The sequence below is a fragment of the Sus scrofa genome, chromosome 13 (assembly GCF_054392235.1).
Source record: "Sus scrofa isolate SSC_HxYL_T2T_F1_AM1 chromosome 13, Sscrofa_HxYL_maternal_Yorkshire_Landrace_v2.0, whole genome shotgun sequence".
NCBI classification, from domain to species: Eukaryota; Metazoa; Chordata; class Mammalia; order Artiodactyla; family Suidae; genus Sus; species Sus scrofa.
In genome coordinates, this window is record NC_139395.1 from 149,979,749 (window position 1) to 150,005,429 (window position 25,681).

General features: G+C 42.2%; 1 protein-coding gene across 12 annotated transcripts in view; it reads left to right on the forward strand.

Annotated features, from left to right (window-relative positions):
• Positions 1 to 25,283, forward strand: part of SLC12A8 (solute carrier family 12 member 8) — a 143,097-nt gene extending 117,814 nt beyond the window's left edge. For all 12 annotated transcript variants that reach the window (XM_021070217.2, XM_084990910.1, XM_084990906.1 and 9 more), the window contains 5 exons: positions 1,656 to 2,304; positions 12,125 to 12,222; positions 12,773 to 12,890; positions 20,896 to 20,956; positions 24,233 to 25,283. In XM_021070217.2, coding sequence (XP_020925876.1) covers positions 1,656 to 2,304; positions 12,125 to 12,222; positions 12,773 to 12,890; positions 20,896 to 20,956; positions 24,233 to 24,395 — 1,089 coding nt within the window. In that variant the 3' untranslated portion in view covers positions 24,396 to 25,283. The remainder of the gene's footprint in view (positions 1 to 1,655; positions 2,305 to 12,124; positions 12,223 to 12,772; positions 12,891 to 20,895; positions 20,957 to 24,232) is intronic.
• Positions 25,284 to 25,681: the final 398 nt, after the last annotated feature.

Genomic DNA, 25,681 nt, shown 5'->3' on the forward strand with positions numbered 1-25,681 from the left:
TTGATCCTCAGGCCATGGATGACTTTGCTGTCTTCAACCTGTGACTTCGAAGGTTGCCCTCTGTTCCAACCCTTAGTAAGAGGACTGTACTTGAAGGAACACACCTGGGAGGTTCACAGGTCAGATCTGGAAGTGGCTCACATGCCTTCCCTCCCCTTCCCAAGTGCTGGCATGAAGGAGGTGGGAGTGGTGGTTAGATCCTGTGTATATCCTGAGGGTAAGGCTGAAAATATTTGCGGAAGGAGAATGAGAGAATGAGAAGAGGCATCAAGTATTTTGCTTGACTGAACAGCTAGAAGGATGGGATGGCCCTTTGCTGAACTGGACAAGGCTACAGAAGGAGTGGAACTTGAGAGGCAGGACATTGGGGGATCAGCAGTTTGGTTTTGGAAATATTAGGTCTGAGATCCTACTAGACATCAACCAGAGATGGTGATGGTGAGTTAAACATTTAAGTCTGGAGTTTATAGCAACTTTTCAGGCTGGAGATTCAAATTTGGGAGTTTGAGAGCATTATGCTTATATTTAGAGCCACGAACCTGAGTGAGAAGAAAGGAAACAGACAGAAAAGAGAAGAGGTCTGAGGATGGAGCTCAGGGTTGATTTAAGTACAGTTTTCAGAGATGTGGAGCAGCCAGCAACAGAGACTAAGAAGGAGGAGTCAGTGAGACAGGAGATGGACCAAGAGAAGTAAGGACATCAGGGAGTGACCAGCAGGATCAAATGTAATCCTTAGGTCAAGGAAGATGAGGACTGAGAGGTGACTATTGCATTTGGCTCAAGAACAGTGTCAGTGATGGATGAATAACTTCTGTCAAATGACAGATTATATGAAGTTAGCACCTTTTCTCTTCTCCTGTCCTCCTGAAGGTCACCACACTCATGTCCATTAATAACATATGTGCATAAATGTGTGTATGTGAGTATGTGCATGTTTGTGGGTTTGTTTGTTTTGCTTTTTAGGGCTGTATCTGCAGCATATGGTAATTCCCAGGCTAAGGGTGGAATTGGAGCTGCAGCTGCTGGCCTACACCACAGCCACAGCAATGTGGGATCCAAGCCTCATCTGTGACCTACACCACAGCTCATGGCAACGCCAGATCCCGACTCCCTGAGTGAGGCCAGGGATCGAACCCGCATCGTCATGGATACTAGTCAGATTTGTTTCCGCTGTGCCACAACGGGAACTCCCTGCATGCATGTTTAGTGTCAGAATTCCCCCACCTCAGCCACTGATGATTCTGCTACGTCTTCCAAGGTCTGCCACTCCTCTTAAGGTCATTTTCTTCATTAATGCATGGGAAGGATCCATTTTGTACCTCTTTGAAATCCAATGAAAAGACAAAAGGAGAAATATTTGTGAAGTCCCTGTCCTGTAGTATTGCCCCATATTAATAGTTACTAAGGCAACTAACGCCCATTGGTTGTGTGGGGCGCCCAGTGTGAGCCAGGGCCACCGTGTATGTGCATTGGCTCTGATCTCATAATAACCCTGAGGGTGGATATCATTATCCCAAGTGTGCAGACGAACAGTTATTAACCCACCAAGAGTCACATGGGCCAAGTGGCTGAACCATTATGAATTGTGTTTCTATCATATGATGTGATTTTCTTCTGAAATTCCGTGGTCCTGCATGTTATTTTTGTTCCCGTAGAAAGGGCCAAATAAAACACCCGTAGCTGCCATCTGCCTGACCAGCTTGGTGACCATGGCCTTTGTCCTCGTGGGTCAGGTGAACGTCCTGGCTCCCATCGTCACCATCAACTTCATGCTGACATACATCGCGGTGGATTACTCTTACTTCTCCCTGTCCATGGGTGCCTGTGGCCTCCCGAGGGTGCCCGAGTCAGCGCCCGGAGAGGGCCTGGGAGCCCTCAACTGCTCTGAGCACCTGCTCTTGGAGAAAGTTCCCCACTATGGCTCTGAGGGTGTTGCCCAGAGCCTGTCTGAGGGCACTCTGCTAGAATTCACCAAGGACATGGACCAGCTCCTCCAGCTCACCAGGAAGCTTGAGAGCAACCAGCCCAGGGGCGGAGAGAGCCACGGGATCCCCGAGAATCAGAAGGGGAAGACCAAGAAGGCCACCAAGCAAACCCTGCAGGAGAGCTTCCTCTTGGACCTCAGCTCCCCTGCTTCCTTCACTCCTGAAGGGTCTGACGGATGGCCTGCTGCCTCCTGGGAGAGGCAGGAGCCCTACGGGGACACACAGCGTCCCAGAAGTTCTGAAGGGACTCAGCCTGGGGGAGCCTGTGGAGAGCAACTTGTCCCTGAGCCGAGTATCCAGCCAAGGCTGAGTGGAGAAGGTGGGTGCTTTGGAACCTAATTTGGGTGACTACTCAGCTGTCTCAACCCTCTTCCAAGTCCTTAGCTGCTTCATTTTATAGATGGGTTTAAAGTGCTTGTTAGTTTTGTTGGGTATTTATTTTAAAATTTTATGGTCTGAGAGTTCCCGTTGTGGCTCGGCAGATTACAAACCTGACTAGTATGCATGAGGATGTGGGTTCGACCCTGGTCTCACTCAGTGGGTTAAGGATCTGGCATTGCCATGTGCTGTGGTGTTAGGTCCCAGATGCGGCTCGGATCCCACGTTGCTGTGGCTGTGGTGTAGGCCGGCAGCTGCAACTCTGGTTGGACTCCTAGCCTGGGGACTTTCAGATACCACACCTGTGACCCTAAAAAAAAAAAAAAAAAAAAAAAAAAAATCATGGTCAGCTATCAACTGAGTTTGTAATTCTACTCTGTTATAGATAGGTGATTTTAAACAGAAATTTCTGTCTACTCCTACATGTTAAAGCTGGGAGCCATGGCTCATAATTGAATATTAATTTCATTTTACTCAAAACGCAGCCACCATGAATGAAACCAGTTTTTCCTTTCAAGGGGAGTGGAAATGTGTCGTGACAAACTGCCTGGCAAGGACGCAGTGTGTTTTGTCTCCGCAAGATGAATCTCCCAAACTAGGCAGCAGGGGACGGAGAGACGGGGCTAAAGGAGCACAGCTTTTCTTTGCTTCCTCAAATCTGCCAACACAGAGACACAGGGAGAGACTCCCCAACAAGAGGCTTCCAGGGTGTGAAAAATTCTGAGAGAAAGAGAGAACTTGGAATTTAGAGTCTTCCATACTCTCGATGCTTTGCCTATATTATCATGGCTAATATAATAGATACTAGGATTTTCTAGTTTGCAAATGAAGGTCCCGAGGCCCAGTGAGGTCACAGAGGAGCCTCAGAGCTGATACTTTGCACAGCTGGACGTCACCCCCAGGTCTCCCTGTATTTGAAGCCCAGGTTTCCTCCTCATTAACCTGCCCCCTGAGATCCGTACAGACAAGTGTGGGCAAAGAGGAGGAGAGAGATGGGGACAGAGAAGGAAGTGTTCCAAAGTAAATGCTTTATGTTCTTCTGCACACCTGCTTTCCCTCTTTACCTCAAATTGGTGGCAGATTTTTAATAGTGGGAACATTATTAACATTTTTAAAATTATTTTATTTTTGGCAAAGTTAAGAAGGGTACAGTTTAATAAGCCATGTGGAATTAAAAGTCACAAAATCGGACATAAATCTCGTATGGCAGTTCCCACTCTTGCATACATTGCCTCCTACCCTTCTCTACCCCTTAGTCACAATCCCAGCAAATTCCACTTTCAATCAGAAAGTTTTTTCTTCTGTTAACCTTCATGTTACTAGATAATATATTTATGTTGCTACTTCTTGATATGTCCATTTCAAATATCATATTTTATTTCCTATTATGATAAATGAGGAAATAACTCATTTGTACCACTCTGATTTCTCATCCAGTGCCCCCAATGTAATTGTATCAGTTTTTAACTTAATAGCTAGTATTCATACTATTACGATTAAGTAAATATTGCTTAACTCTGAGCCATATATTATACTATGATTACATTTCCTTTTTTGTCCAACTTTTCCTGTTTACTGGAGTTAATAATAGCCTTGGGTTTTTTTTGTTTTTTTTTTTTTTTCATTTGCTTGGTTTTCTGTCCTCATTTTTCTCTACCTGCTCTGATGGATATGGCAACCGCCTCTCAATGTTATTTTCTAGATGCTCAGATTCTTTAGAAATGTGTCATACCCATTTGTTTTTTTCCCTGCCTCTGTCTTCTGTTTCCTGTCCCAATCCACCCTAGATCTTCAGTTCTCTAGGCCTGCTAGAAAGCTGTTGTGTTGGAATCTATCAGATACTTCTGTGTCAGATCCAGGGAACAAGAGATACAATGTTATGATAGACTTGTGTCTTTTTTTTTTTTTTAAAGCCTACCCAGCATTGAATGACCTCCCTATATTTGAAGAATTTCTAATGTTATGAGTCTTGGTGGGAAGCAAAGCAAGCCTTGCACACTTAAGACTGAAAATGTCAGATACTCAGTTTTCCAGCCCCTTCTATAACCAGAGTTCAGGCACAGAACCAGGCTTGGCTGATCAGATGAGCCCTCTGTATAGTTGGAACTGAGAACTGGAAACCTGAAGAAATGGAGAGTTTGAGGAACTCTCTGGAAGCATGGTGGTGGTTGCAGGATGACTACATTCCTGGCTCCAGTGTCCAGGGCTTTCAGGGCCAGTGGGCGGGCTGCAGTGTCTAGACCCTGGTGCCTGCAGCAGGGGCGTCCCTACCAGACTGCTCTGGCATGTAACTTTGAGCATTGTTCTGGCTACATAGCCCTGAACTTGATTCTCTAGCCTTTCCAGCCATTCTCAAAGGCTGAGAAAGGTCTTTTGAGCTGGTATATTGCTGTTTCGCGTGAAGTCATGTGGCTTTTTTCTTTAGGAAGAAGGGGAGATTGGGTAACAATAGTCTGTGCCCAAATTATCCAGTTCTTAATTTCCAAGAGCTCTAGGTTATAACCTGATTTGTCCTTATCCTTTAAAAAAATTTTTGGGAGTTCCCATCGTGGCGCAGCAGAAACAAATCTGACTAGGAACTGTGAGATTGCAGGTTTGATCCCTGGCCTTGCTCAGTGGGTTAAGAATCTGGCGTTGCTGTGAGCTGTGGTGTAGGTCGCAGACATGGCTTGGATCTGGCATTGCTGTGGCTGTGGTGTAGGCTGGCAGCTGTAGCTCCGATTGGACCCCTAGCCTGTGAACCTCCATATGCCTCAGGTGCATCCCTAAAAAGACAAAAAAAAAATTTTTTTTAACATCATTTCATTCTTGTTTTATGGGCACAATATTTGTCTCTCTGGTAATATTACTTATTCTCCCTTTATAGTTTTTTCTCCCTTTAGAGTCTTTTCTCTTTGGTTTCACTCTCTTTTATATTAGAAGCTTTATAAAAATATCTGTTGCTCTTTTGATTTTGATTTCTCTTCCTGCTTAGAGAAGTAAGTATTAAAAAGCTATTTAGAAGATCTGTCCTAGGCAGGGCATATAGATTAGGGTCCTTTACTCTAGAATGATCAGGGGGTAGACTAGCTTTGTCACAGGAGGACCCCCAAAGGTGACCCGCTGGATATTTTCCTCCAGAGAGGAGTCCTTTAATCTCTTGCCTGGCAGTCCCCTAGATGGCTGTATTCAGGAGCCAGGTGACATAAGGGAGTAGGAGTGACCCCCTGTTTAGGATATAGACTTTCATCGAATCCTCCAGTTTCTAGCTCCATTCCTCCATTCTTTGCTATGCCTGGTGTCCCAAGTCTGGAGTCTTTCTGGTTTTATTTCTTCAGAGGAACCCTCTCCTCCCTTGGGGAGGAGGTCAGGCAAAGAAGAGTCATTTCCCAGCTGCAAGGCCAGAGGGAAGGAACTTGATATCCACCTGTTTCATATACAGTCTTGCTGCCAGCCCCTGACACCTTATCACTTCCCAAGGACAGCTACTTCCTGGTCGTGACCTTTGTGGGGTCTGCCGGGACGCACTGAGCTGCTCCTTGCCTGCACCCTCTCCTCTCTGTGGGCCCTAGAGCTCGTCCTTTTCTGTTCTGCTCCGTCTATTATCACTCCTCCATCACCTTTCCACCTTCCAAGCCCTGTTATTATCTTTCCTCTCTCATTCTCCTTGTGCTTTTGGAGTTTTGCCTGTTCAATTCTTGTTATGTCTTCTCAGTTGGTTTTCAGGAGAGATGTGTGGTCAGTGTGTGACGTTTGACCGGTGAAGGTGCTCCATCTCAGGACTGTCCTGAGCTCTTATTGATCCCTCCCTCTCCTCCATCCTTACTGCCTTCACCTTGGTGCAAACCCCCATCATCTGGCACCCAGACTCTTGTTACCCTCCGCAAAGTCTCCTGCGTCCAGATTCTCCCACATTCTCTTTCTCCTTCTCATTGTCCACTGAATGACCTTTCTGAAATAAAATTCTCATCTTGTCTCTCTTACATAAGAGCTTTCACTGGAATCTAATGCCTTCGATCTTGTTGTGGTTTGACAGCTTCTTGGCAATCCTGCCCCATCCTACCTTCCTGGCCGCTTTTCTCATGACAGCCCACACGCATATGTCCAGTCACACCCAGACATGTGCCCCAGACCCGTCATGTTCCGTATTCCTTCCTGCCTTCGCACCCACGATCCTGCCTTCTCCAATCGCGTCATTTCCTCCTTTTCCATCTGAAAAATCCTGGCTTGTGGTTCAAAGACCATTTGACTTTTCAGACCCTGTTTCAGAAGCCTTCCCTCATTTCTTCTCCTGTGCATGCATAACGTTTGAGTCACCCTAGTGTTAGAAAATCTTTATCGCTTTGTTTTATACATTTGTTTACACTTTTGTCTTTGGGCCTACTCATCTGTCTTAAGAAAAAGAAATATTCAGTTTTATCCCTTTAGCCCTTGTCTGTGAGTCCTTTAGTCCCAAACCATGTCTTTCCACCTTGTGCTTATCAACAATATTCCCACCATAGTACATGACACTGACAAACACTCAGCAAGGACTAATTAAATTGATGAACGATTGTGCAAATCTTGGCTAAAAATTGAACCACTGATATGGTAAAGAGTAGCTAGAGTTAAATTTTTTTTTTTTTGTCTTTTGTTGTTATTGTTATTGTTGTTGTTGTTGCTATTTCTTGGGCCGCTCCCGCGGCATATGGAGGTTCCCAGGCTAGGGGTTGAATCAGAGCTGTAGCCACCGGCCTACGCCAGAGCCACAGCAACGCAGGATCCGAGCCGTGTCTGCAACCTACACCACAGCTCACGGCAACACCGGATCGTTAACCCACTGAGCAAGGGCAGGGACCGAACCCGCAACCTCATGGTTCCTAGTTGGATTCGTTAACCACTGCACCACAACGGGAACTCCCGCTAGAGTTAAATTATTAGAAGAACCTAATATGTGATGCCACCAGATGCCATAAAATACTAAGAATCAAAGCACTAGTGAGTAAATATTGGTGAGAGCAAATGGATCAGAAAAATTAACTCGGGGCTGTATTTGATACCGTATAGAGCCACACATTCCTTATTTATAACAGCTGCACAAGAGAGAGATTTCTGACTATTGAAGACATCATCAAAGACCAAAAGGATCTGATTAAACAGAAATAAAAAAACATTTGCACAACACAGTGTCACAGAAGGAAACAATTATTCTGACAAACACAACTGATAAAAGCATACCTTCCAACGCGTATTATTTTTAAAAACAGGAAGGTCAAAATCCAGATTCTGCTAAAGAGAGGCCGGAAGAGATGAATGCGCAGTTTACGTTTGAAAAGCTGATGCCCAGACTCATATGTTGTCCACTCACCAAGCTGACTTTTATGGTTGGTGTTGAATGTTGTTAGTGGTTAAAAACAGGCAGCATGTACTGAGCCCGTCCCAGGTACCTAGCATGAAGATGATCACTTAAAACAGATTCTCTCAGCTCGGCTCAGATTTAGGCATTGTTATTACCTTGCCCAGAGGACAAAAGTGAGGCCTAGGGAAGTTAAATGCTTGCTTGGGATATGAGACAGCTAGAATTTGAAGCCAGGTTCATCTCACTTTAGAACCTGTGTTCTTAACCACTACACAAAGGGTGTGCTGCTTGGGGTCAGTCTCTGGTATGAACTGGGCCGCGATACTGATTAAATGAACCCAAGTTAAACCACCATTAAAATATCCTTGTATATCTTTCAGCTGTCAAAAATTTAAATTAACAAGGGTGGGTGCGTGGTAACCGGGTGTATGTACACACTGCTGGAAGCAATGTCCCTGGAGTCATTCCTTTTGGATCTATGGATTGGTGTTTCATCCATTTCAGGAGGTGTGGGGCCATGATTTCTTCAGAAACCAACAGTTTTGCTGCCAGAGGGGGCAAACTTGGGGGCTGTGCCTTTATAGGCTCAATGTGCTGCACCCGGGAGAAGGTGGAATGAGGAAACCCTCAGATCTGCTGGCCTGGGGGAGCGGACCCAGCTAGGATGAGCCGGGGACCAGCCAGAAATTTAGTGGGAAGACCCTAGAAATGAGAGAGCCATGGAGGCTCAGTAGCTCCCCATGGTCCCCTGCCCAAGGGGCCTATAAGAGACGGGCAAAGCTCCAAGCCAGGGGACACTAGAGGACTGGCCGCAACTTTGACTGTGCTTCCAAACTCACACAGATCTCCTGGCAGAGAGTGGGAGCCTCGTGGGTGGTGGAGACACAGGGGCCAGCTGCATGCTGCTAGGAACTGGGGTAGGGATGGGAGCAGCCCAGGTTGAAGATCACAAACTCTCACTGTTCTTACCCTGGGCTCCAGCGGTCTTTGAAAAACAAACATTCTTAGTGTGTTGTCTCCATCTGGTATATTTCCAGAGCCCTGAGTGGTTTTTGTTTTGTTTTGTTTTGTTGATGATTTTGTCTAGTTATATACCTGCCTCTCAGGGCGAAGATTCACTGACCTCTTCGCATTGCCATAGTTAAAAGTCTCACCAGTTCATTCTTTCTGAAGCGGGATCTTTCAAGATGTAACAGGAAATATTAAACTAATTGCTCCACCTTAGTAAATCTGCGCAGGGAATTGTATATCAAAGAAACAACCCCAAACCAAACAACAGACCATAAAATATGTACCAATAAGATATGATTGTCATAGCTGCATTGTTGGTGCTAGTGACAACCTAGAAATAACTTTAGTGCACAGCATTTGGAAAGGGGTTAAAAGACTGTAGAATCCACACAACAAAATACCGCATGAACTTGAAACATGATCCTTTGTGGACTATAACAATGTACATTCTCCATTCGTACATGCCAACCAGGACTATTTATTTTGATAAAGTTATGGAGGACGTTTCCAGAGATGGTTTAGTATTGATTTTAAGTAGTTTTTATAAAATTACTTAAATTCATGATTTTTAAAATGGGCATAATTGTTTTCCCCCTTCATATTTAAAGTCTTTGTATCTGCATGGGTTTTGTGAACATAGAACTTGTTAGACATACCACTAGATTTTAAAAGACAAGTTAATGTTATGCATTATGTTTATTATATTTGATATTTTTAACATGTCTCATGCATGGTTCTGTTTACCTGATTGTTTGTTTCGTGACTAAAGCTTGATAAAGTCGTCTTCCTAGTTATTATTCTAGTATTTCTAATGTGAGAAACTGTCTCCTTCCACCTTTAAGTCGGTAAGGCTTATTTTTTCTAGCATAGCCCTTAAAAAGATTAAAAAGTTCCTTCAGTCTTTTTGGAAGGATTTTAAAACCATAGCTGCTCAGAATTCTGAATAATTGTCCACCGGTATTGTCATACCTATTCAAAGTCATCGAGCATCCTTGCCTGAATTCTCCCTCACACAGCTGATATATAAAACTGCACTGAGGGAGTTCCCGTCATGGTGCAGTGGAAAAGAATCCAACTAGGAACCGTGAGGTTGCGGGTTCAATCCCTGGCCTCCCTCAGTGGGTCGAGGACCCAGCATTGCTGTGAGCTGTGGTGTAGGTCTCAGATGAAACTCATATCTGGTGTTGCTGTGGCTCTGGTGTAGGCCAGCAGCAACAGCTCCAATTGGACCCCTAGCCTGGGAACATCCATATGCTGTGAGTGTGGCCCTAAAAAGGACAAAAAGACAAACAAACAAACAAAAATCTTTTCTGCATTTGCCTGGGGGTACCTACCCCTTCCTACAACTTTCCCCAGAGTTTCTCAGAAAACACACACCCATACAATTCCTTTGGGTACAGCATAATTGATGTTGTGCAGGATCAAATCAAGTGTGAGGAGTTCTCTCTGTGGTGCACCAGGTTAAGGATCCAGTGTGGTCTGCAGCAGGTTTGATCCCTGGCCTGGTGCAGTGGGTTAAGGACCTGACATTGCCACAGCTATGGCATAAATTGCAGCTGCAGCTCAGATTCTATCCCTGGTCTGGGAACTTCCATATGCCAGGAGTAGGGCTGAAAAAGAAAAAAAAAAAAAAATCAAGTGTGAAGGAGTAAACTTAACATTTGGCAAACCTCAGAGAGGCAAGAATCTAAGTCCTTCACCAATACTGTTCCTCCTTAAAAACCAGGGGACAACTGTATTTCACTATAATTTCACTATAATTCTTCCCCAACAGCTCTTCATGGCTCACTGCTTTACACAACTCAGTTCATTAAAATATCCTCTTCTCAAAGAGCTATTTTCTGAAAAAACTATCTGAAACAGTACCCCCCACCCTAGTCTCTATCCCGTTACCCCACTTTATTATTGTTGTTGTTGTTGTTTTATAATAACCACTCTTTTTTGGCTGCATCCAATGCATGTGGAAGTTCCCAGGCCAGGGACTGAACCCATACCACAGCACTAGAGCCACAGCAGTGACAACACCAGATCCTTAACCCCCTGAGTCACCAGGGAACTCCCCCAGTTTATTATTCATCATAGTACTTATCAGCTACTGACATCACAGCATGTATGTGTTTACTTGTTTATTATGTGTCTTCCCTGCTTGAATGCAAGTGCAATGACAGCAGAGACCTTCCATGTCTATTCATATTTCATGTCCCCAGCACCTAGAACAGCGTTTGGAATGTACAAGAGGTTAAATGAATGATAAACCATCCTAGCCCCTGAAGAAGGCTTCATCCTCTCAATATTTATCTGCCTTTACAATGTGCTTCTATCATATTTATCTTTTATACCTCCATGACTTGAGGGCAAGGACCATCTTTTATATCTCTAAATGCCAAATCTAGGTATGTAGGCATTTGTGTATAGGAAGTACTCAGTAAATGTCTTCTTATTAATCATGGATTAAAATAAATTCTGCCAAGGTTTATGACTGATTTGAGTTGATGGCCCTATTACCTTGCTATTTTTTTTTAAAAAAGAAGAAACACTGTTATGATTAAGTTGTATGGTTTCCACATGCTCAATGCATGATTCATTTTTTCAATCATAATCTAAGTGTCAGTGAGGGAAGAGTGGAAGGTAGAAACCATATAGGCAATTATTTTGAGCAGTTTTGCTATAAGGGAGACAAATAGGACAGTAGGTAGGGGGAGAACTTGTTTAGTGGGAGAAATTACAGTGTATTTGCATTTGATGGAGATGATTTAGTAGAGGATGGAAAAGCAAAGTCCTTGAGCAGGGCACAAATGTAGGGATGGGCCTTAGGTAGGAGCCAGGGCTGCTCATTCACTCTAAAAATGAAAAGGCAAAGAGAGGGTACAGATGCAAGAAGGTGGGTAGATTTGGTAATAAGACAATATGAAAGCTCTCCTTTGAAAGGAGAGGTTGTAAACTGGTTATATCAGCAAGTAGGAGAATGAGTAGACTAGGTGTACGCTATTGAGCAATGCTGAGGTGTGGAAGCAGATCTCACATCCAAGGCAGTACTTGTTGACAGTCTTGGACCATGGGATCTAAGCTAGGTGAGAGGAGATTGAAAAGAGGAGGTAGGTGAAAGGAAGCAAAAACATACTAGGCAAGTTAACTGAAGGTCCCTCTGCAGCTCTGACTAGTGAGGTGGGAGACAGCAAAGCAAATGAGGCGAAAAGGAGGTGATGGGCTGAGGTTGGACTGATTAAAATCAGATTTAGGAGGTATAAGCTTTCTGGTAAAGACAGACCTCAGGCGTGGCTAAAGGAGTTGATGGTTGAGGTGAGTGGAAGTTATCTTTTAGGCTGAGTTGCAAAATTGGAGAGGAGGAGCTTATAGGTACTGGCTAATATAAACACTGGAGGGTTTGATAAGAAATGAGTAACCAAGGATTTTGGCTCACTTACTTTTTTAGATTTCTTCCTAAAGTCCAGGCTCCAGGAACAAGATATCCAGAGAAGACCAACTTCTTTCTACACCCGCATATGCAACCCCTGGATCTCTCTGTTGGGGGTGAGTGACTTCATTTTGATCTCAATCATCCTTAAGACTGAATTCAAATGGAGATGTGACATTTTTGGGTGGGGGTGTAGAGAAGGGAAGAGGGGAATCTTAAGTGGGAGCAATATGATTTCATTACTTGTTATCAGAATTTAGATGAGGCCACATATGGCAAGATTACATTTAATGAACTACTTATTTTAATCAATGGTTTGACTTTTAAAAATCGTCACTGATAACCTCTGGATCACCAAATTTCTAGGTATACCAAATGAGCATAATTTTACTCTAGTTTTTTTTTCTCCTAGAAAGTAGTAGGACAAGGGGCAAGGATGAAATACCTATTTACTGATTGTTTTGTTTAGAGGGTTCTTTCAGGAGGATGTCTTCCCAAATATCCGTTTAAAAGAGGTTTTTTGAATTGTGAGTGAACTTCACTTATTCAGATTTAGAGTAATGAGAGGTTGATAAGGAGTCTTGTTTCTTAAGGCCCTAGCCTTATATCTTGCTTACCATGTAATAACCCCTTAGATGACTTGCCCTTCCTACTCTGTTTCCACAGGTTGTTGGGTCCCTTCTTATCATGTTTGTGATCCAGTGGGTCTATACCCTGGTTAACATGGGGGTTGCTGCCATTGTGTATTTCTACATTGGTCGGACCAGTCCTGGACTTCACCTTGGTAAGCAACAGAGCCATTTTGCCACCACCTCCCTTCTCTTTCAGCATTTATTTTAAAAAGTGTTTTTAACATCTATTAAGTGCCAACACTGACTCAAATACGAATCCCAATTTCAAGGAACTAACAGTTTAGGAGAAAAATATGCATGAGCATAAATGATAAATGAAAATTAATAACTTATGAGGTTTATAAGACACATAAAAGTAAAATTAATGACAATAGTACAAAGACCAGGAGGGAAGAAATGGGAATACACTGCTGGAAGTTTCATGTGCTATAGGTGAAGTGCTAAAATATCACTTAAAGGTAGACAATGATAAGTTAAAAATGGGTGTTACAAGCCCTAAAGCAGCTACTAAAATACACGCATACCTTGGAAATAACTGTGAGTTCAGTTCCGGATCACTGCACTAAAATGAATATCACAATAAAGCGAGTCATACAAATTTTTTTGTTCCCTAGTACATACGAATGTCATGCTTATACTATACTGTAGTCTGTTAAGTGTGCAAGAGCATCATGACTAAAAAAAAAGTGTACATACCTTAATTTTCGAATAGTTTATTGCTAAAAATGCTAACCGTCATCTAAGCCCTCACTGAGTTGTAGCAGTAACATTAAAGATCACTGATCTCAGATCACCATGAGAAATATAATAATAATGACAAAGTTTGAAATACTGTATGTGACACAGAGACAGAAAGTGAGCAAATGCTGTTGGGAAAATGGTGCTTATAGACTTGGTCAAAGCAGGGTTGCCCCAAACCTTCAACTTGTGAAAATGCAATACCGTGAAGCACAACAAAGCCAGGTGCAATAAAATGAGATATGCCTATAACACAATAAAGAATTATATCTAATAAACCAATAAAGGGGATAAAAGTGAGTTAAAAATACTCAAAGTAAATCAGAAAAAGACAAAAAGATAATAAAGGACATATGGGCAGAACAAAAACAAGTAGCAAGGCGGTTTATGTAAACCTAGCCATCTCAAATAATCACACTAATTATAAATGGTCTAAACACTTCAAATTAAATCATCTAACACTGATAGAGTAAAAAAGTACAATCCAACTATGTGCTGTCTACAAGAAGACTGCTTTAAATATAAAGACGCAACCAAGTTAAAAGTAAAAGGATGGAAAAAGATATATCATGATAAGAAAAATCAGACAAAGCTGAGGGACTATACTAACATCAGACAAAATAGATTTCAGAGAAAAGAACATTACCGGGCATAAAGAGGGACTTTTCCTAAAGATAAAGGAAACATTAATCAAGAGGACATAATAAATCTTAACATTTATATGCTTTAAAACAGAGGTTTGAAATTCATAAAGCAAGACCTGTTAGATTGGCAATATTATTAACTAGAAAAGTTCTCAGTTATAGGTAGAGATTTCAGTACCTCTCTCTCAATGATTGATGAAACAAGTAGGCAGAAAATCAGTAGGACTTTAGTAAATTTGAATAACATTACCAACAAACCTGGCCAAACTGATATAGAATATTCCACCTAGCAGCAGCAGAATGTATATTTTTTCCAACTGTACATGAAACATTTACCAGGATAAACCATATTCTAAGACAGTTTTTTAAAGTCTCAATAAATTTAAAGGTATTCACATTAACTCAGGAACAAAGAGGAAGTAAATCAAAAATACCAGGAAGATATCTGAAAGATCCCCAAATATTTAGAAACTAAAGAACGCTAAATAACTAAGAACACTAAAAAACACTAATAAACTAAAGAAACTAAATAACTCATGGTTCAAAGAAGAAATAAGTGAAATTAAGAAGTGCTTTGAATGAAAATGAAAATATAACATCAAAATTGTGGGTTGCAGCTAGTTCAATACTTAGAGGAAAGTTTCACAGCATCAAATATTTATGTTAGAAAAGAAAAAAAGTTCTCAAATCAATGACCACAGTTTCAACTTAAGAAACCAGAGAAAGAAGAGCAAATTAAACCTAATAAGAAATAAGGAACTTAGAAAGATCAAAGTAGAAATCACAAAATATAAAATGGGGGAAATAGAGAATGCCAGTAAAACAAAAAGCTGGTTATGTGAAATCAATAAAATTAACAAACCTCTAGCCAGACTGATCAGAAAAAAAGGAGAGGAAGCACAAGTGACCAGTTCCAGGAGTGGGAGAGGTGAGATGAGTCTACAGAGTTTAAAGGAAAATAAGGAAACGTTATAAACAACTTTATGCCAATAAATTTAACAACTTAGATGAACTGGAAAAATTCCTTGAAAGACACAAACTATCAACTCACTCTAACAGAGATACAGGGCTATTTAGTTCATCTATTAAAGAAATTACACTTGTCACGAAAAACCTTCCCACAAAGCCCTAGGCCCAGGTGGCTTCACTAATGAAACTTATCAAACATTTCAGGAAGAATGTCAATTCTATGTAAATGCTTCAGAAAACTACACACGAACATCCTCATGGATGTAGACGCAAAAATTCTTAATAAAATTTTAACAAATTGAATATAAAGTAATATTAAAAGCACAGTAATACATCATAACCAAGTAGGTTTATCCCAGAAATGCAAGGTTGATTTAATGCTCTTAAATCAATCAGTGTAATTCCCCATATATACAGAATAGAGAGGAAAACTACAAAACATTTTTGAGAGGAAATTGAAGAAAGTGAAGAAATAAATGAATATATATACCATATCCATGAACTGGAAGATTCAATATTCTTTTTTTTTTTTTTTTTTTTTTTTTTTTTTTGGTTTTTTGTCTTTTTAGGGCCGCACCCGTGGCATGTGGAGGTTCCCAGGTAGGGGATCAAATCAGAGTTATAGCTGCCGGCCTACATCACAACCACAGCAATGCCAGATCCAAGCCGCGTTTGCGACCTACACCACAGCTCAGGGCAACACTGGTTCCTTAATCCACTGAGGGATCGAACCTGCAACCTCATGGTTCCTAGTCAGATTCGTTTGTGCTGTCGCCATGACGGGAACTCCAAGATTCAATATTCTGAAGATGTCCTTTCTTCTCAAACTTTTCTATTGATTAGATATAATCCCAATCAAAATTACAGTTGCCTTTTTCGTAGAAGTTGGAAAGCAGATCCTAAAATATTCATGTGGAAATTCAAAGGACCTTGAATAGACCAACTAACTTGGCAAAAGGAAATCAAATTTGGAAGATTTGCACTATCTGATTTCAAAGCTAATTATACAGCTAAATTAATCAAGAGAGCATTGAAATCAAGATAGATAAATCAGTGGATAAGTAGAGATGTTGCAAAGGCAGTTCAGTGGAGGGAAAGATAGTCTTTTCAGCAAATGATGCTGGAACAATTAGAAATCCATAAGCAAAAAACAAACTTCAATCCATACGTCATACAGTGTAAAAATAGCTCAAAATGGATCCTTGAAAATACAGAAGAAAGACCTTGTGACTCTGAGTGAGACAAAGAGTTCTTAGCTATAACATCAAAAGTAGGGAAAAAATTGATAAATTGGACTTCATCAAAATTAAGGACTCTGATCTCCCAAGCATAACTGGTAAAGAAATGCAAAGGCAAGCTATAGATTGAGAGAACATATTAGCAAATCACAGTATATATAACATGTAACAACTCTCAAAACTCAATACTAAGAAAACAACAAAACTTTTAAAAATGGGCATAACTTTTTTTTTATATAATTTTTTTTTATTTTCCCACTGTACAGCAAGGGGGTCAGGTTATCCTTACATGTATACATTACAATTACATTTTCCCCCCACCCTTTCTTCTGTTGCAACATGAGTATCTAGACATAGTTCTCAATGCTATTCAGCAGGATCTCTTGTAAATCTATTCTAAGTTGTGTCTGATAACCCCAAGCTCCCAATCCCTCCCACTCTCTCCCTCTCCCATCAGGCAGTCACAAGTCTCTTCTCCAAGTCCATGATTTTCTTTTCTGAGGAGATGTTCATTTGTGCTGGATATTAGATTCCAGTTATGAGTGATATCATATGGTATTTGTCTTTGTCTTTCTGGCTCATTTCACTCAGTATGAGATTCTCTAGTTCCATCCATGTTGCTGCAAATGGCATTATGTCATTCTTTCTTATGGTTGGGTAGTATTCCATTGTGTATATATACCACATCTTCCGAATCCAATCATCTGTCGATGGACATTTGGGTTGTTTCCATGTCCTGGCTATTGTAAATAGTGCTGCAATGAACATGCGGGTGAACGTGTCTCTTTTAAGTAGAGTTTTGTCCGGATAGATGCCCAAGAGTGGGATTGCAGGGTCATATGGAAGTTCTATGTATAGATTTCTAAGGTATCTCCAAACTGTTCTCCATAGTGGCTGTACCAGTTTACATTCCCACCAACAGTGCAGGAGGGTTCCCTTTTCTCCACAGCCCCTCCAGCACTTGTTATTTGTGGATTTATTAATGATGGCCATTCTGACTGGTGTGAGGTGGTATCTCATGGTAGTTTTGATTTGCATTTCTCTTATAATCAGCGATGTTGAGCATTTTTTCATGTGTTTGTTGGCCATCTGTATATCTTCTTTGGAGAAATGTCTATTCAGGTCTTTTGCCCAAAAAATGGGCATAACTTTTAAATGGATTTCATCCAAGAACAGATATAGATGACAAACACATGAAAAGATTCTCAGTGTAACTAGTTGTTAGGAAAAGCAAATTAAAACCAGCATGTAATATTACCACATACCTATGAGAGATTAAAATTTAAAACACTGATCTTGCCAAGTGTCAGCAAGGCTGTAGAATAGCTAGAACTATATCATATGCAGCTGGTGAGAATGTAAAATTAATACTATCACTTTGTAAAGCAGTTTGGCAGTTTATTTCAAGGTTTACTTAAAACACACCTGCAGGAGTTCCTGTCAGGGCACAGCGGAAACGAATCTGACTAGGAACCATGAGGTTTCAGGTTCAATCCCTGGCCTTGCTCAGTGAGTTAAGGATCTGGTGTTGCCGTGAGGTATGGTGTCGGTTGCAGATGCGGCTCGGATCCCGCGTTGCTGTGGCTCTGGCATGGGCCGGCGGCTACAGCTCCGATTCAACCCCTAGCCTGGGAACCTCCATATGCCATGGGAGCAGCCCTAGAAATGGCAAAAAGCCAAACAAAACAAAACAAAACAAAACACCTACAATACGAGCTAGCCACTGTACTCCTAGGTATTTACTCAAGAGAATCAAAAGCATGGTCATACAGGAACATGTACGTGAATATTCGTAGTAGCTTAATTTGTGATAGAAACTGGAAATAATCCAAACGTTCATCAAAAAGTCTCTATAAATAAATTATAGTCTACCTATATAATGGAACACTGTTTAGCAATGAAAAGAATGAAAATGCAGTAACACAGATGAACCTCAAGAGAATTATGCTGAGTGAAATGAGCCAAACAAAAAGGCTACAGAAGGTAATATTATGTATGTATATAATGTATACATGCATACATATATATGATTATTAAAAATGCAAAGTGATCTATAATGATAGCATTATCATTGGTGGGGTGGGGGTGTGGATGCATGGAAGGCAGGTCTTGGGAAGTGGCTCAAGGAAACTTTTTCAGGTTATGGATATCTTCATGATCTTGCTTGTAGTGAGGGTTGTACAATGTAGACGTGTGTCAGCACTTAGCAGACAATACACTTTAAAAGGCATGTAGTTTGTTCTAAAAACGTACCTGGGATTTCTGTCAATCAAGTATGCTAAGGCACGCAGATACAGAAATTATCGTCATGAAGAAAGAAGTTTACACTCACAGATCCCTAGAAACAGGAGGCACCTGTGCCATGCAGGGTCACCTGGAGAGGACTAGGTTTGATCAGAAGGCAAAAGAGGAAGAGGGGAGAGCAGGGCCCAGAGCCTTTATTAGGGTTTTAATGGAAAGGGATGGGCAAGGCAGGTAGCTGAGTAAATTTAGGATTGGCTAGCTTGAAGAATTTCAGAGGGCTCTGGGATATAGGGGTGGTCTGTAGTTGTTGGTATTTGGCCCTGGGGTGATTTAGGGCAGGGGAGTATGGGCTTGGTGTGTAAGAGTTTGATAAAGATTGTTGTGGGTGTGGGGCTTGGATCAGTCTGTATATCAAAGCTGTGCTCATGGAGTTCCCATCGTGGCGTGGTGGAAACGAATCGGACTAGGAACCATGAAGTTGCGGGTTTGATCCCTGGCCTCACTCAGTGGGTTAAGGATCCGGCATTGCTGTGAGCTGTGGTATAGGTCGCAGATGCAGCCAGGATCTGCCATTGTGGTGGCTCTGGCATAGGCTGGAGGCTACAGCTGTGATTCGACCCCTAACCTGGGAACCTCCATATGCGGCAGGTACGGCCCTAAAAAGACTAGAGACAAAAAAGAAAAAAAAAGCTGTGCTCATTAAGGGAGTTGTTTGCTCTCTCTAGGAATTAGCACTTCTAGGATCAAGACTCCAAATGCCAGAGCATCAAGAATAAGGAAAGAACATATTATCCGTACGCTGTTTATTGTATGTCAGTTATTCCTCAATAATAAAGCTGTTGAAAAATACATTCAAGAGCCCTTTTCACCAAAATTCTACAGTGCTCCAATTTAAAATAAAACAATTACATATTTTCAAGTCCTAACATAATGAAAATTAAAAAGTCTTCCAAATTAGAGTAGTCTGATGTACATTTTTTCAAAGAACTGTACTTCAAACACTTGAATCACATATGCATTAAAAATAATGCTTTAGGAAAAGTCCTGCAAAGATGGGCCCTTATATCAGTTAATTTAATGGATAGATTTTCATTGACATGGTGATTACATCAGTGGCTGCTTCTGAATTTCTTCAAAGTTAGTTTTTAATAATGTCCTAGAAATCTCTTCAAAGGAAAGTATGAAATAAAATTTCAGGTCATTCTTCATCTAAAATTTAGATAATTGAGAATCTAAATGGTCACGAAAAAGTTAAGGCCAGTTAACAAAATGTTTGTGTTTATTTTTTTTCTTATGACAATGTCAAAATATATTAGGAACTTTCTCTGCAAGTGCAGATATTAGTGCAAATCTAAATAAATCTGAAATTTATCCTCCCTTTAGCCATAAGAACCCTAAAAGAGACTAAGTTATATATTATCAGCTGCATACAGTTGACATTAGTCAAGATTCTAACATGAGCCTCTTAAAATACTGCTCACTTCCTGATCGTATATTGAATATGATCTGATTAATCAATTTCAATCAGCCATATATATGTTTCTGGTAGAGTAAGTATGTGTAATTTGGAAACGTATTTTATAAAATTACATCTGACTTGATTTCCTAAAGTTACATATAATTCGTTTTGTGAAATTTTAAAAAAACACCCACACCAAAGGAGAAATGGATTTTTTCTTTCAGTTGATAAACCCTATTCTAAACAGTATGTCTGATGTCAGGATATTTGGTTAGGATCAACAAAAATTTCACTTCAATCTTCCGCTCTAACATTTATACCTGTGGGGCTCTTTGATTCTCTTGGCACCTGTAGAAAACCTCTGAGGGCCAGATCCTGTGGATTTTGAACTGTGAGTGTTACCAGATGAAAACGACATGCTTCCTGTCCTCGAAGTGTGTATGGCCTAGTAGGGGACTTTACAGCATGCATTTAGCCTGTGTCAGTTTGAATCGAAGAAAAGATTTAATAGTCATGCATTTAACATGTGTCAGTTTGAATAGAAGAAAAGACATTATCAAAATTTAAAAAAAATTTAAGTTAGCAAGTCCTCAACGGTTTTCTCTATGACACACTCAATTGCTTTCTTGGGATTTTGGAGTTTAGAAATAAACTTTGGAAAAAACATAGAAAATATGATATCCCTAGCAGGTTGCTCTCAGAGAGTGTTATAATGAGCATTGTTTGGTTAGACTGAAAACGGAAAAAGAATTTTTTGTGTGCTCTTCTGTGTGTTTCTCAGGGATATATATTTATCCCATTAAAACAGATTCTAGATACATATGTAGAACCTTCATAAATATGTATGTATATGTCTTCTCTGCAGGTTTAGCCTCCAACTTCAGCCTTTTCAGATGGATGAGGTCTCTTCTGATCCCCTCCTGCAGGTCTGTACCAATCTGGGGCCAGGACAAGGGCAGATTCGTGTCCCGGAGTGCTGGGAGGCACTAAAGCTGTCTCATTTCTCGCTGGGCTTGGGTGAATTGTGGTGTGAACACTTGACCACTGAGAACCTCAGGAGACACAGACTGCTCCTCACGGCCCTCCACTGCCCAGGCCTCGCCCCCCACCCCATCCCTTTCAGCTCACCAGACACTTCCTCTGGCCCATGTCCTCATCTCTCCTCATCCCTAGGAATCACAAACAGAGGTTTTATTTACAATCTGGTTGCTGAGCAATCAGTCAAGAGAGTTCACAGTCTAAGACACGCTAGCATCAATACTTCCTCATACACAAGGTCAAGGTCCCGAGGGCTCCCGTTCTTCCATCTCAAGTCAGATGTCGTTGATGTGACTGTATTGGTGGAAAGTACAGAGGCCAAGAGCAGAGAGAGAGTAGCGGTCCTGCAGGATGTCTGTGGGACCTCCATGCTCAAATACCCAAGGAAAGGGAAGAACAGATTTTCCCCAGCAAACAGGCGAGGGCCTCCCAGGGAAGGTAAGACTTACGTGTGCCCTGATCTCCTTCCTCCCCTTCTACCCTTCCAGTGCCAATGCTTCCTCCAGACTCTGGAAAATCACCCCCTCCCCTTTCAATATCAGTGAAAAGCCAAAGCTGCAGGCTGGGAAAAGCCAGGCAGAACCCAACCAAGTGTGATTTGGTTTCATTTTGCGGGTTTGTTTTTGAAACTCTAGAAGTCTGGCTTGTACTTGCCAATGTTTCCACCTTCCATGCCCAGACATTGCTAATGGATTATGAGATCCTTTCCCATTGATCCCAGATGTAAATTCAGGAATTCTTCCCCCGGAGTTCCTGCCACGGTTCAGTGGTTAACGAACCTGACTAGTATCCATGAAGATGCAGGTTCGATCCCTGGCCTTGCTCAGAGGGTTAAGGATCCAGCATTGCCTTGCGCTGTGGTGTAGGTCACAGATGCGGCTCAGATCCCATGTTGCTGTGGCTCTGGTGTAGGGCAGCAGCAACAGCTCGGATTGGACTCCTAGCCTGGGAACCTCCATATGCCACAAGTGTGGCCCTAAAAAGACAAAAGACCAAAAAAAAAAAAAAAAAAAAAAAAAAAGAATTTTCCCCCTTTTTAAATTGTGATAAAATACATGTACCATAAAATTTATCCTCTTAATCAAATTAAAGTATATGATATAGTGGTGTTAAGTACACACACACTGTTGTAAAACCATCACCACTATGCAGATCCAGAATTCTTTATCTTGCAAAGCGGAAACTCTGTACTCATTAAACAATAACTCCCCATTCCTCCCTCCCAAGAATCCTTTTTAAGACAACTCTTTATAAGCTGTTCAGGCTGGCACAGGAAATGAAGCCTTGATGCTTGAGCCTAGGATGATGAACGAAAGGAGCAGGGGCCATGGAAACCAACAGGGAAGGGACCGGCAGGCAGGGTGGTGTGTGGAGGGAGTAGTCCCAGCCATCTGCTTGGAAACTGGGCTACATGTCCTGTGGGGACCTGCAGGAGGGGTGGGGTCACCTCTCTGCCTCTCTTCCAGGCTGAGGCTCTAGGTTGGGTGACTCACGTCATAACACACCTGCGCTGATTCCTTTTCCCCAACCTCCTAGTCCTGAGGGCAAGTAGAGTTTAAGTGGAAATAGATTCTGTGTGGAAACTCCCTGCAGATTCAGCAGCTGCAAGTGGTGTGGGATTGAGGGTATTTGGCCTTATCCGATTTACACAAATATTTTTAGGCGTTTCTGCTTTGAAAGCCTACCAGTGGCCATGGGAGTTCACTACTCTCTTTTAGACTCTGGATTTCTGGAATTTCACCTCTGAGGACACTATAGTGCTATGGAGAAAGAATGTATTAGGAGATTATTCTTAGAAAAGGACAGTAGTTGGTTGGAAGGGAATCTGGTCCACACTGTTCGTAGCTCTGGAGGCTTGTGGAGCTGGCGGTGGAGGCTTCAGCTAAGTCTCAACATCAGACTTGCTGGTCTCACCATGGCACTTGAGCATATTTTGTGGTGGTTATTCAGGAGGGTGAAAGGACCAAGAAATGGTGATCCAATAAAAGTAGACATTGGTAGCTGTGTTTTCTCTTCTAATTTTGAGGGTGGTTTGGTTTGTTTGTTTGTTTGTTTTCACAACTATAACCCCCCGATGCTCTTCAAAACCAAAGAAGGACAATATTGTAGGGTGTTTAGGGCAAATAAATGTGGCTACATTAATTCCTCTGTTACACCCACATTTCCCAGAATTATGTGAAATTAATCCAGACCTTAAGAAGTCTTTCTTGAAGTCCTAGCAGCTGCCCAGGTGAGAATTCTTAGGCCATGAGAGACTAGAAGGTGAAGTGTATTAGTTCCCTGAACTCAGAAGAAAACAATGGTTTTACTTTAAAAAAGAAAGAAAAGCATTGACGAGAAAAGAACATTTTCAGAGCAAATGTATACTGAAGGTGTGATTTCAGGACCTAACAGAGACGTAGGAAGTAGACGGGCCTGAGAAGCTGAATAAATAGAAGCACAGGCGATGAGGAGGTTTGCATAAGGCCACTAGGCTGATGCTGGCGGGGGTGTGGCCATCCCTGTCTTCGGTAGCTACCCTGGCTGCCAGGCTGCTCTTCCCTTACTGCTTTCTGCCACCTGAACTTTCCTCGCGCATTCCTAACATTTTTCTCTGCCAGATGGAATAAACTGTGGACACCCCATACCAGACTCCGTAATAAGACTTGCTCTTTGTCTCTAAGCCAACTTGGTGCCAAAAGCCTTTGTTCTTTACCGAGTAGCTGCTTGCTCTATAACCCTCAGCCCTGGAAATCATCCCTCATTCGACTTTCTTACTGGAGAAGGTGTCTCTTTTTCTCTCACCTCCCCTTTCCAGCCTCCCCTTTCCAGCCTTTCCAGCCTTTCCAGCCTCCCCGTTCCATGATTTCACTTGACAAAAAAGCAAAGTAAAGCTATAGGACCCCAACGTGACAGCATTCGGAAGGTTATTGTCATCCAGTTGTGTACATTTCTACTAAAGGAAGGTGAATGGTGCTCGCTCTGATACTTACTTCTCATACATTTGGTTCATAAAGTGTCTTGTGCATAACTTTCAAGAGTTACATGGTTTAATACATGTTACGTAATTTTTGAGCATGATGACATTTTTGCAAGTCGATTCTCCATCCCGGAGGAGACTTACCACCACTGTTCAGCACTTGGGTCTCTCCTTCTGACTGCCCTCTGTGTTTCTCTCACCAAAGGAGCTTGCGACCCTCCCAAGAGCAGATCATTTTGGCGCCGTCCCTGGCTAGGGTGGACATGGAGATGACCCAGCTCACCCAGGAGAACGCAGACTTCGCCACCCGGGATCGCTACCACCACTCCTCCCTTGTGAGCCGGGAACAGCTGATGCCTCGGTACTAGAGTACTGAGCCCTCAGTCCTAGGGCACTGAGTCCTCAGTACCAGGCAGCCCCAGGACCTCCCCTTTTGGAGCTGTCCAGGGCACAGTGGCCCCAAATCCCAGAACCTTTGTGAAGCTGGTTCTCCTTGGTAAGAAACTCAGAGACCTGCCCTTCTCCTGCTTCTTTGGATGACGGAAGTGTGCATTCTGGTCTGGAGCACCACGTCCAACCTGGATGCCCACTGCAGTGGCGGTGGCCCCTGAAACACGCGCCAGGTCCGAAGAGCTCCACTTGGAGCAGGTGTGGAGAATCGGGCCAGATGGCGTGTTCTGAGGGCCACAGTAAATGGTTACTTTAAAGTTTATTTTGTTATTGTCATGGTTCCAAACCCTAAGTAGAATCTGATCTATAGTGAGGCGTCTCCCTCCCATCCTTGTTCCTCATCTCTGCTCCATCCCCTGCCCCAGAGATAACCACTGTTCTTAGATATACTCCCCGCATTTTGTTATGAAGATACAAGCAAATAGGAATGTGGATTTTTATTACCCCCTTTCCATCCACAGAAGGTGGCATGTTCTACATGTGTTCTGCACCTTGCTTTTCCCCCTGACAATCTATCTGGGAGACATTTCCATATCAATACCCATGCAGTTTCCTCATTATTTTTCATTGTATGAATGTGCTATAATTTATTGCCTCAGTTCCGCAATGATGGCATTTGGATTGTTTCCAGTCTTTTGCTGTTACAGTCAGTTCTGCAGTGAATAATCGCGTTCATATGTACAAGCATAAAGAATATCTGTAGGATAAACTCCCCAAAGTGAAACTGCACGATCAAAGGGCACATGCATTTGTAAACTTATTGTTTAGTGAAGGCCTTTTTAATAAAAAAGTTAAATTACCGTGAATTACTTACTGGTGACTCATGTTCTCAAAAGCATGTGTGGTGCCCCACGCTCTGAGCACCTTTGCAGCTCTCTTGCAGTAGGAACATGTGAAGGGGCAGGACTATTTTGGCTTCTCTGTGAGCTCAGTGTGCCATTCATCATAGGCATCTGCTCTCAGGGGCCCAGCATGAGGTCAGCCCCTAGCCTAGGGTCAGTGGTTTCACTGCTGAGCCACAGAGGGAAGTACTGTTGGGTCAATTCTGACCTCTTTCTTCTATAGGAGAGCGTCTCAAAATCAGTGTATAAATGTAAGGAAACTGGGAGCCTTGTTAAAAGTGCAGACTTCTGCACCCCAGTCCTGGAGGTAAGCTTGGGGCAAGTCCTGGACTTGATATTTTAAACAAGTGCCTCAGGTGATG